Raw genomic sequence first — 12,528 nt, 5'->3', positions numbered from 1 at the left:
CAGCAGGAAGGAAAAGACTTCTTAGAAATAGAGATCTCTGGTGAAGACCAATCCTTCTCTCCACTGAGAAATTAAAGCATCTGAACTAAAATGCTGTGACAACTTCTTTGTGTCAACTTCAACACTATCTTTGCTTCAGCTGTTGTCAGTTTATCTCAGGCACTGACTCTACCCAAGGGGGTGCACAAGAGCATTTCCCTAACACACAGCTGCAGAATAGCTCGGCTCACAAAAGCAGTAGGAGGGACTGAGGTTCCCACTCAAGGAATCATGTTGGTGCAGGGCAGCACACATAATAGTGAACTATGTAACAAAAAACACCCGATTCCATTTGGGAAAAAATAACAAAGAGACAGTTCAAGCTTAATGAAACACTTTCACACCTTTTCTTCAAAAAGCTGTCGTGGCGTGGGGGTGGTTCCATTCAAAATGTTTAATAAAAAAAATCCAGTTTCCTCAATAACCCAATTTCCATTACAGTATAGTTTCCATAGAAAATGAAACCAAATGGAACCGAAGCCTGGAAGTCTACAATAACTGTTCTTATGTCAAAAAAATACTGTCATCTCTTGTACATAATTAAAACAGAAGCAACTGCTGAATTAAGCTATTATCTCTGGAAACACAGAATATTTTAAAATTACTTATTTTAAGAGGTTTGCCATATTTTATAGAAACTATATTACAGAAACTATATTACATCAGAAATGATTGAATGAAACACATAAAAGAAATCCCCATATACATAAAAATTCCACTTATCTGATACATGTAGGAGAAACAGAAGCCACTGTCATTTACCTGTACTTTGGATTTTCTTTCTTCTTCAGGACTGAAACTACTGTTGGTGCTCAAATCTGAATCATTATGGATATAGTGAAGTGTAGAATCCATATTCTATGGGGAAGAAAAAAAATTCACACAAAATACACTCAAGGATTAAACACAAAACAAATGTCAACATCAGTAAGTGCTGTCCTCACCTCAGGGTCTTTTTCTTAGATTAAAGGAGTACATGTTTTAATATCACATACAATTTTGCTACAGCCCCAAATCAAAAGGCCTAAGATAAATCTTTCTGCTTTGAATTTCAAACACAGGCTCCTCTTATTCTGCTCCAGTTTGGGTTCTTATGGAATGAAAATCACAGGAGAGGAGTACCTTTGAGACTGCATTAAGGAAAATGTAACTAACATATGGGTCACATTGCTTCTCCCCGATGAGAAAATGAGAAAACATCTGTAGCAGATTTCGTTGGATTTGTTGCTTTGGATTTGTGCTAGGAAAAGGTCAAATCAAAGCCACTCTCACACTTAAGAGCAGAAACTGATAAGACTTATGCTGTTGCTCCTTTCCTAGAGGTGATTGTTCTATAATCTTCTCTACAGATGAGCTTACCTTATAATACACAGTCCTCACACCTCTCAGCAGTTCTATTAAAATAGTTTTTAGCAATTATTCAAGCATCCTGGATACATATCTGGGCCTTGAAGATAAGAACTGAGACTCTGTTTCAGAACTCTACCAAGTAGCAGAGGCTTGATATACGCTACGATAAACTGTGCTGCTGAGGAGATGCACTGTCACTTTCTATACCAGTAGAGTTCCCCAAATACAGTGGACTTTGCATAACTAGCTGTGAATTTCAAGAAGTATGTGATGAATATTTGGAAAGTAGATCAGGCTGCTGTCTGATAGAACAGGGCAAAGGCATTTTTGCTAGGTATGAGCCAAGGTAGCTATTCACAAACGCTGCAGGGTGAGCTCTCAGGGTCAACACAAGCACCAAGAATATGCCTACTCTGACAGCTGTTCAGATCAGTTTGACAATGAGAATTTTCAAGCAAACTATTAACTTCTTCAAAAAAGCCTCCGGGATACCATCCGTCCTCCTTGGTTGGACTTCAGACAGTTGCTTTTTCCTCTTTCATGATCTGCTTTCATCTAAGCATTGGGTTGTAATTTTAGTTGCTGAGGTATAATTACAGGTGATAAAGAACAGGCAGAGCTGTGAGGCAATTGCATATTGCTGGCACAGCAGCCCAAATCAGCCTGTCAGGCTTAGCAAGCAGCAGCAAGAAGGTGTCAGAGAGACAAGGAAAGAACAGATCTGCGAGTGACTCCGTAACTGAATGTGTCCAGCAGCATATAACTCTGACTATAAAACCTCCCAGAGGCTCTGAAAACTCTCTCTGCAGGATTTTAGTTTTCCAATCAATTCTTCACTCCTTTTCAGTCTTCCCCCACCCCCCGAGAAAGAGATAATTTTCAGCATCGCCAGGAAGCCACTGCCTTTCCAATCAAGAAATTGAGGCAGCCAGCACAATATAGCCATAGTGCTTTCCATGAGTTACCCAGGTGCATAGGACTGGATGCTAGTTATCCACTCTGCTACAATAAAAATGAAAAGACTCCATCTCACAATTTCTGCTACCCCAGCCCAAAGAGGCCAAGATAAAAAAAAAAAAAAAAAACCAAAAAACCACAACTTTATTGATTGAACTAAATTGAATGACTAAATATACTGAAGGGCGTCACAGATGGGAACATTTTTACCCAGCCACTTTTAAAGTCAAATATGCATTCCAGAAAGGAAGAGCTTCAGTACAAAAGAACCACAGCATCAGTCGGTATTTAAGTCAAAGCAGTATCTCTATTTTTGCAGATGAAGTTCCATCTGTACTTTTTCCATGTAACATGCACACACTGAACTGAGCATTGCAGAGAGCCAGAATATAAAAATTCAGCAGAGTTTAGCCTGAAAGCTTCTTGCATACCAAACTAGTGAACCACCACCTCCAAGACGCAAAATCTTTGTCATGGCTTTGCAAATCTTTTATGCTAGGTGTCCTTTAGCTGTGGTGTTGTCTATGGTTGTGCTCCATAGACCCCTGCTCTGCAACATGGGTGAACTGTGAAGGTTGCTTTCAAATAGAAAATCCTGTAGCTTGATTTTTTTCTAAAGTATCTAGTACACTATTGATACTTTGCTGTGCTGAGACTTAAAAAAAAAAAACAAAAAAAAGAATGCAAAACACAAAACAAAAAAACATCCAGCAAAAATCCCACCTGTGAAAATCAGAGCTCTCTCCACTGCTAGGGGCAACAGTTCACTTGCTCAACAGATCACAGCTTGATTCCCAAATTCTAGGTCACCTCTATAATATCCTTTCACTTTTAAAATGAGGACTTGATTCAGTGCCAGTAACAAACAAGGAACTGACAGATTAAGAGCATCCTTTTAAAAAGTAAAACCGAAACATGCAAAAACAACGTACACCAGCAATGTGACAGGTTCTTAAAATTTTCTGTCAGCATCATCCTCTGTAAATAAAATAAAATGCAGGACAGGTCCCTCTGAACAAACACCACCCTTATCTCCAAAAATTAGGACAGAGGATACACTTACACTGTCATTTTACAGGTTAGCATTAGAAAGAAGTGACTACAACAGATCCTATGATAAAGAAATACATCGAGCCTGACATCAGTAATTGAGGGCAGTTTGTTCTTTACAAAACAAACCAACCAACCACACTGGTAGTGTTAAATTACAATTCTGTATAAGCAACAATATCCAAGTAAATGTCACATTCCTCTACTCCCTACATGGTTTTGGCTACATGGTAGTTCAACAGCTTAGGTGAAAAGTTAATTAAATGTCATCTGCTCTGATTAAGGAAGGTTGAAAATGTCTGCACTAGACTGATGTCCATTCCTAGACATTTATCAAAATTTCATCTGAAAATACCATTGAGGCAATATGATTCAACAAATCACTTGCTGTAGTTTTATAGAGCACATTTGGAACCATTGCTTTCTACATAGCTATAGCTTTGAATACCACCAAAGCTTGTGCACTATATGCAGTGAACATAGTGGGTTTGGCATAATACACAGTACAGAACAGAAAATGGTATCAAATGCCAGATACTTCAGTTGGGCAGGGAGCAGTGGTGGGGTGCTGAATAAGTAAGTGAAAAAAGCTTTAAAATGTTACTGATTGCTAGAATCCACTTTTGCTTTCAGCAGTCCTCACAACAGCCTAGATTGCAGGTCCTGAACTTCTCTTATGCAGGCCAGTAAACTACTATAAAACACTGACAGGGAGCACAGGGAACAAAGTACCTCTCTCTCAGGGGGGAGAAGGCAGCAAGGGGGAGAGGGCACTGGAGAAGGGGATTAACTTACTATCAGTAGGGCCCTGTTTTAAGTAAGGCAATTTCACGGTAATAAATTGCAGTAGCATTAAAACATCTTAAAATGTGATACAACAGAGATTTTAACGGAAACAATTTCAAGAATTTATATGGACAAGCACAGAACTGGCAAAAACAAAGGCACCCAAGACAACCCATTTTATTTTAGTAGCTAGCTTTTCAATACCAGCCAACAAAACTGAACATCACACTAGCCAGAAGTAGGAAGCATTTGGCTGCAATTACCACACAAACACAAAATACAGCCCTATTACCAGTGCTGAGGAAATCCTAAGGGGGGGGAGGGGGCGTGGAAGGAACAGAGTGCAAAACTCACTTCTTACCTCAACAGTGTCACCAATTAAAGGCACAATATCACCCAGCATAGGTTTAAAATTTTGTTGGTCATTGATGGTCAGTTCACTGTGTGAGTCTGTCTCCTTGCTTATGCTGGCCATTGTCTCTTCTTGAGGATCCAAACTGGATGCTCTGAGTGCAGCAGACAACACCTCCACTTGTGCTGCAGCATACAAAAGAGAAATACATGAGACTGAACTGCAACAAATTTTTAGCAAGTCCACAAACCAACTTTTAGACAGTGACTAATTAACTGAAGGATGGCAGAAGAACTATGGGGCGGGTACAAATTTAAGATTATCGAATGTTAGTAAATCCCAACTGGGGGACAACTAGCATAAAACATAAGGCAGATGAACACACCACTCTGTTCCTAGGGTGCTCAATCACACTATAGTTCAGTGAAATTTGTCTGTAATGCAAAAAACCCAGGAGTAAGAGACTGCTCTGATGGCAGGATCCATTCTTTAAGAATCTCGTACATATTAATGGTGCAAATAGTCTTTAGGGCAGAACAGCACATGAATACTAACTTACTGACTAGGTCTTTTCTGGGAGGTGGGAATAAGAGAGAGAAGGGAAAAGTAATTCACATAAAGGTTGAGAACAGGTTTATTCATACAGAGAGGATTTTGGCTCTGAGAGGCTGTGTCTCTCACTACATAAGGCCATTAAATCCTTAAGTTTTTATAGCAATTCAAAAGCAAGATCTGCATAGGAAGATCCTAGACCCCAGTAACTTTTCTGCACAGGACCCTTCAGACTCCTTGCATCCTCCGAACAAATAATGAAGGTTGCACTGTTTGATGTCCTCTTATTCATCCAAAGAAAGCATTAGTGCTTCACACTGCCATCCACTCTTTTGAAAATGATCCAGCAGTTCTGAGACTGCTCTGCTTTCCATCCCTCCTCTTACTGCTAATTAATAAAAGCTTTGCTGAGCAATGTTCCTGGGATATAGCCTGACCTAAGCAGATCAGGTATCAGAGGCAATCTTAGCTGCAAGCAACACAGAATTCAGTGCAGAGTAATCTACCCTGCCTCTCCTTCTCCACTTCTTTCCAAAAAGGTAAGGAGGAATAATCTCCTGACCCATTAAAATTTACCCAGCCATCCAGAAGCTCTGCTCCTCATAGACTGGCTTTTTCGAGGTTTCTTAAATGCTCATTGTCAAATTAAACGCGAAACCATGTACTTGTTTTTAATCCCACATTGTCATACTAAATTACAGAATCTGAATTTCTCCCTCTAGCTTTTTTGATTGGGCTATTAACAAGAGTTAAACCAAGAAAGTTAGACTCATTTGTAGACAGAAGAAACAGATATGCAGCACAGCACTCAGCACAATCTTAGCTAGCAAAAATTTGGAAAACACGCTACAGATTCACTGGTTTCTAGCTGTAGTCTGATGAGCAGGAGTAAAGATAATGCTTTTCAATATGCAGTGCTAGCTCTGTAACTGCATCAAATTTCTGATAGAATAACCAAAAGATATTCTTACTCTATTACTGTAATTCACCTCAACAGGAAAGAAAACCACAACAAGTTAGCAATTTAAAAACAAAACCAACATCATACTAACACTTTCACTATAAAACGCATTATGTTAGAAAATATAGTTCCAATATATATCTATAATATATAATTGCAATTTAGACATAAGCATATTAAAGTTAGAAATTTTACAATTTGTAAGATTAACAAAGCTTGCTATGAATTCACTATTCAAGTGTTACTTTGCTGACAATAAACCTCTATACTTCAAGGCCCACAAGAATAAAGATCAATGCTAGTAAATTCCTCCAAAACTTAAATAAGCCACTCCAAAACCATGCAAAATCGGTGGCATCTGCTAGGGCAAGAAATGCCTGTCAGATTTCCAGTTTATTCTCATTTAGAGAAAATCAAACAAGAAAATTAAAAGGAATTACATCCTGCTGCACATCAACGAGACATTTTTCATGAACACTTCTTTCATGAAGTTGTCCTTCATGAAAAACATACACTGCTTGCATTTTCACTTAGAAGTCAAGAAAGCTTACCCTGACTAGGTAACACATACTGCTTCAACACTGAATATGTAATTACTGAAAAATCCACAGAGCTCCAAAGATTACTTCTAGTAACAAAAGCAAAGGTAAGTGGGAATTTTCAAAGACATATTTCCCACCCATGCCCCACTGTCAGCCTGCACACCTGGACCACCCTTGCTTAGGGGCTTAACAGGACCACATGTATCCCGATTTCCTCTGCTTGCCCTAGAGGAGATACGACCCAAATGTGCATCTCCTCAGCTTCTTGTCGATTCTACAATCCCAAGACATGGGGATGAAGGACAGGAGAGGCCAAACTCCCAAGGATTTCACTGATTGGCGAGTGCCTTCTTGCTTCTCTGAGTGCTTCTCCATAGGTCTTGTCACCAAGGGTGACTCCAGTGCTGTCATTCACTAGGTGAATGACCTGAAGTCCATAAACATCTTAAGGTCCTAGCCAAAAAAAGAGCCAAACATAGTCACTGTAGAAGGCTCCAGAATATTGAAGTGCTTAGTAAAGGAGGAAGAGAGAGTGCATGTGTAAGTATGTGTACAGCTCTAGGTGGCTGCCTTGAAGATACTGAAACTTGAGACAGCATCCTAATGAACTGTCTTCACCACCCAGTGCTCAGGTGCCAGGGCACATCCCCTCGTAATCCCATTACACACTGACACAATCCAAGATCTGTGCTGACAACCTCCTGACTGACGTGGCTGCTACTCCTCCCCATCTCCCACAAAGATCTTTCCTACAGCCGTAAGACAGGCAACGTTTTCCAGAAACCCATTAAAAGTGCAAGCAAAGGATAAGGCTTCCCTCTCAGAGGTGACAAATGCTTCAGAGCTCTTGGGAAGAAGACTGGAAGAGAATCTGCTGGTTAACAAGCCTTCACAAATACCTTCCATAAAAATTGGAGTGTAAAGGTCAGTTTTGTACATAACACAGAACTCATGTATTGCATTGGTAAGATAAAAGTCCAGTTCACTGGATCTTAAATCATCTGCTAATTAACTCTTTCTTCTTTGACTTTTGCTTCAGGTGTGAAGTATTTTTCAGCAAGGAATTATTTACTCTTGGCTATTGTACCTGCATCCTAAAATAACTGGCACAACCTTTAAATTCAAAACCACATTTTACCTGGCCTTATTAAATTTCTTGGTCCTCAGGAGTTTCTGTCCTTTCAATATGCTTTATTGTTGTTTTCTATTTCTCCCGATGCTTCACTAGAAGACATTGATATTTCCCAGTGGCACGCTCCCTTCTTTTTTCTGAAGGATCTGCCTTCCTTACCCTCACTTCTTACTCAAGAGGCAAAAGCTATGGGTTGCATTGATAGGTACAGAGATGCAAGTAGTAAGGAGTTTCTTCTCCACTTCCTCCTCACCTACTGTTCCAATAACAATATATTTTAGGCTTTTACTGCAGGCAGTGCTAGTAACCTGACTTATAAACGCAGTTTTTATAAGGGAATGGGATCAATTGACCCTACATTTGGGATGGTTTATCCCTATTAGGTCTCCATTTGGCAAAGCAGCCTATAACTGGCATAAGCTGCAGTTAGCCCCAGTAACCCGCAAGTCACACTTTCTCTCTTCCCCGAAATAACATTAAGAAAAGCTGGCGTTTAGCACTTTGTATGCAGAACATAAGGAGATAAATAAAGCTGAAGAAAGTGTCCCTGGGAAGAAAAATAAAGAAATAAAAAAATCTGGGGAAAGAAAAGCAACTTCTGAAGTAAGCGAAGACAGCAGAAGCCTTGGGGAACTGGAAAAAGGTGACCTGAATAAAGACCCTGTGATAATCTTCAAAGAGCTGGCATACTTCAGAGGAACGTGCACGTTTCCATCTCCCAGTTTGAGACCCTCAGGATGTCTGGCCAGTGGACTGGAAAGGTTCTATTAACAGGGATTACATACCACTGCTTAACTTTCCACAGCTTGCATAGCTCTGCTAGCCAGTAGAGTTCGTCTGAGAATACAGGCTTGTCTTTATCATGGTTGCTGACTGCTTAACTACCTATATTACTCAGATTTATCACTTTGGCAACAAGCTAGTTGTGGAAAAAAAAGCCTCAAGGTAAAGATTTTTGGGAGTGAGATTCAGTAAAAGCAGTTCACACCTTTCTGAGAATGAGATTACGGAAAAAAATACGTTCCATGGCAGTTACTGGTCACCGTTAAAAAAAAATATTTGCTAGAGACCTCATCAGTCTCCATGCCTTGGAGCAAGGATTTGAAGTTTGAAATTGTAAGTGCTCTGATGATAGGGAGGTGGACTGCAGACACACAGAAAACACAGTCAAGTTAAACCTAAAACCCCCCCAAACAAACAAACACAAACACCCCAAAACCCCACACAACCACAGACAGTTTGTTCTCTGTATGTAAACAGTAATCCATCAGTGCTTGGCAGCCAAGACATCTGGAAGATTGGGGTATGCACACTGAACATACTGTACTCCAGGCTGCACGAGCAATGCCTTGTCTTTCAACTGATCATTCCCCTTGTCATGGTATGCTGAGGTACCCTTTAGATAAGAACTGAATTATTCTGTTCTCAATATTTCTGCTATAATGACGCAAGCAGGTGAGGGAAGAAGCACCTCGCACAACATAGAAGGGTGAGGTGAAGTAGAAGAATGCAGAATCCAGAAAGGAAGAGAAATGAAAATGAAAAAGTTAATAGGGGAAATACATACAGATGGAAGGGATGGGGGTAACAAAGGTATAATAGTTGCTATGGATGCATATACAGTGCAAAGCAGGGGGGAAGAAAAAAAACCTGTATTCCTCTGACTGAAGAATCACTGCTGGTTGAACTCTAGTACCAAATGTCTACACCTGCCTCAGCTGTCAGGGACTGACTGGCTCTGAAACCAACTAGAAAAATGGTAATCAACCACCTCTGCTGATTGTACCATGAAAGACATCACCTTATTACCATCACTAGTTATTCTGCAGTCAAATAATAAAAATTCAGTGTGATCTTAAAAACCTTCAAAAACCCTGCTCCAATGAACCTGGCCAATATGGTTCCAGATATTAATTTTCTTCTCTTTTTAAGTTTAGAAAATATTCTCCAAACCAAAACATTTTAAGAGAAGGATGTTAAAGTTGCACAGTCAAGCACTGAGAGGCTAGGTACAGCCAGAGTTAAGATCATCTGAACAACAACCTTATTGACATGCGCATAACATCATATACTACAGTGTCATTCCCAGAGTACACTTCTGCTAACCCATCCCCTCTTCATCTTGTGACGTCTCTAGGACACTTGCCCCATTTGCTATAGTAACCACATAATCTGCTCCCACCCCTTGGCTGGGAATGCAGCAATAAAGACAAGAGCACGGCATGGAAGCAGGAATCCAGGACTTGGGTGACAGCAAACCAATGAAGAAAATAAGTACAAGAAAAAGGTCACAGCGATTTAAAAAGAAAGAAGGGGGGAAGAAATCCTAGCTTGCTCAGTCTTTGCTGTCAAGAGCCAGCCCACTGACAGTACAAGACTCATAAAAACATAATGGCTAGTCTTGCGGGGGTGGGAGGGAAAGACCCTAAGCACCCGTTGGGACCAGGTCTGGCTGTTTGGCAAACACTTCTAAGCCACATATACTGGAGACAAAAATTATCTGTGCAATTTAGAAGTTTCATAAAATTTCTCCGAAAATAACAAATTAAGACAACCTTTGGACTGAATATTTATATCATCAGTTTGCAACAACAGTTTTAGATGGTAAAGATGGAAGCGTTATTCCTGGTATTGCCCATGAAGGCTCTGATCTTCTGGGTCACCCCCAAAGGGAGTTTACCTCCCTCTTGTCACAATTCATGGAGCGTAAGGTCCAAAACATAGGCATTACCTGCCACTTCTACGTGCACTTTAGTGTTTGAGATGAGCATGCAAAATGAATACTATCCTATCAGTTTTGGTCTCAATTTCCTTATGCCTCAATGGACTTTGTGTAAAATTAAAATAGCAATGCTACCAAATCAAAACAGGCGTGTTGGCCTCAATGGACTTTGTGTAAAATTAAAATAGCATTAAAATAGCAACACTACCAAATCAAAACAGGCGTGTTTTTACATTCCAGCTTCTGAGGTACTTAGACCAAATAATGAGAGTACAGGCGAAAAAGTAAAAGGCTTAGAAGGTGTTTCATGGGGCCTCACTACACAGCCTTGACCAGGCCAGATGTACTGAACAGAATACATAGGTGACTGAGTAATTAAGACCACCCACCCCCATCCCAAATTAGAATAAATGGCATTCATAACCTTAATTCAAACCTTTCTTAACTTGTGGGCACTGGGAAACCATGGTGTTGACAACCTGGTAACAGTTTTCTTCTACTGAATTGCTACACAGAAAACTTCTTGACACCCAGTCATGAGAGCTACAACAAAACCCCAAATCCCACTCCAAAACAAGACACGAACACACACATAGCAGAAACAACCCCATAACAAAGGAAAATTCTGTTTGTACAAATACAGGCCTACATAAATCTCCATTAAAATTGTTTAGGGTATTTTCTGTAACTGGACAGAAAAAGGTTTTAGAAAACAAACCTAAATATCAGTGCAGGTTTTAACAGTGGGCTTCAGAGACGGGTTATGTGAGGACTCAAATCATTAGCAAGGCTGAAATTTTTTCTCATCTCTTTCCTTAGAGAGCACCCAAAATGCTCTTAAAGCAACAAAGTTTCATCTGCTAACTTCACAATAGATTAAATAGAAGCAGCCCCAAATGGATTTAAGAAAAGTTATTAGCATATCAACCTACTAACAACAAAAAGAAGTTGAAAGCAGTATCAGTTTATTCTAAAATGTTTTTCCTGCTCCCAACTCGCCCCTCTTTTTCCTTCCTACTTTTTCTGGTATAGAGGCATGTATTCTCCTAGGAATTCTTCAGCTCCAGAACAACACGGCTTCTTCCTTCGTCGCACCTCTGGGCTTTCTGACTGATGCTCAAGCTTGACGTGCCTTAGAATTTATTCAGCATATAAATACCAAGAGAAACCTACTGGAGTAGGTGTGCATGAAATAGCCAAGTCATTTAAGCCCAGGAGGGGCTCTGAGGTGCTACTCCAGCAGCTGGTCATACTTATGAAACCCTTCTCCACTCTTCAGGAGCCTTAAAAATGGGGGAAGTGCGTTCACTTCAAGAATTCAGTTTGGATCAATTCTCAGTTTGCCCCAATAAACTTAATACACAAGTCGACAACATGAGACTACAATAATAAAGACCTTGCAGAAAAATGGATAAGACTAATTCATTAAAAATAAAATGGACAATGCATAAAATGAAAACCATTTATCACACTTTGATATTAAAAAAAAATCATCTGACTTATTTTGCATGTATGCTAATTACAGATTGATTTCCTGATGAACAACTTAGGCCACTGAACCATCTATTTCATCATACTGTCAAAACACGCAGTTTGAAGTTTATATTGCTCACTGTATGTATATTCAGTTTATGGAAGGAATCATACTATCTTTAAACATCTTTACACAAATACTAGTTCCCTTGTAGTTCATCATCAACTTTCACAATGAAATCAAAATAGATACAATCTCTTTGAGGACCAGGAGAAAGTAATACTTCTGACTTTTATAACAACTGAAAGGTTTAAGTCCAAAATGCTAAAGCAACATATGCATATCTCCAAACACTAAAAATACATCAAGAATCTTTACCATACCTTTAACATCTGGATCATCTATATGGGGTTCCAAATTTTCTATCATTTCTTCCAATTCTTTCCTTCTTGCCATGGGAATGTTTGGAGATACTGGCATAGTGAGTTCCTGAATTTCTCTATCTAGTATTATCTCAGAAGTCTGCTGAAGCTCGAAGTCAATATCTATTTCAGGAAGCGGAGTCCTCCAGAAATGGAAAGAGTTGTACAATTCCTGCTCCGAAAGAGCGG

The 12,528-nt window shown here is 39.7% G+C and overlaps 1 protein-coding gene across 1 annotated transcript in view; it reads right to left on the bottom strand.

Moving 5' to 3' along the window:
• The window catches only part of PPP4R1 (protein phosphatase 4 regulatory subunit 1), a 69,298-nt gene that overhangs the window by 9,589 nt on the left and 47,181 nt on the right, over nucleotides 1-12,528 (bottom strand). Inside the window, 3 exon segments of the mRNA XM_035901631.1 lie at nucleotides 802-897; nucleotides 4,544-4,719; nucleotides 12,301-12,528. The exon segment at nucleotides 12,301-12,528 is cut by the window's right edge and continues 134 nt beyond it. Of these exon segments, the coding sequence (XP_035757524.1) occupies nucleotides 802-897; nucleotides 4,544-4,719; nucleotides 12,301-12,528 (500 nt within the window).

This window comes from Egretta garzetta, unplaced genomic scaffold (assembly GCF_000687185.1).
Source record: "Egretta garzetta isolate BGI_Z169 unplaced genomic scaffold, ASM68718v1 scaffold259, whole genome shotgun sequence".
Lineage (NCBI taxonomy): Eukaryota > Metazoa > Chordata > Aves > Pelecaniformes > Ardeidae > Egretta > Egretta garzetta.
This window is presented reverse-complemented; position numbering and strand designations above follow the sequence as displayed.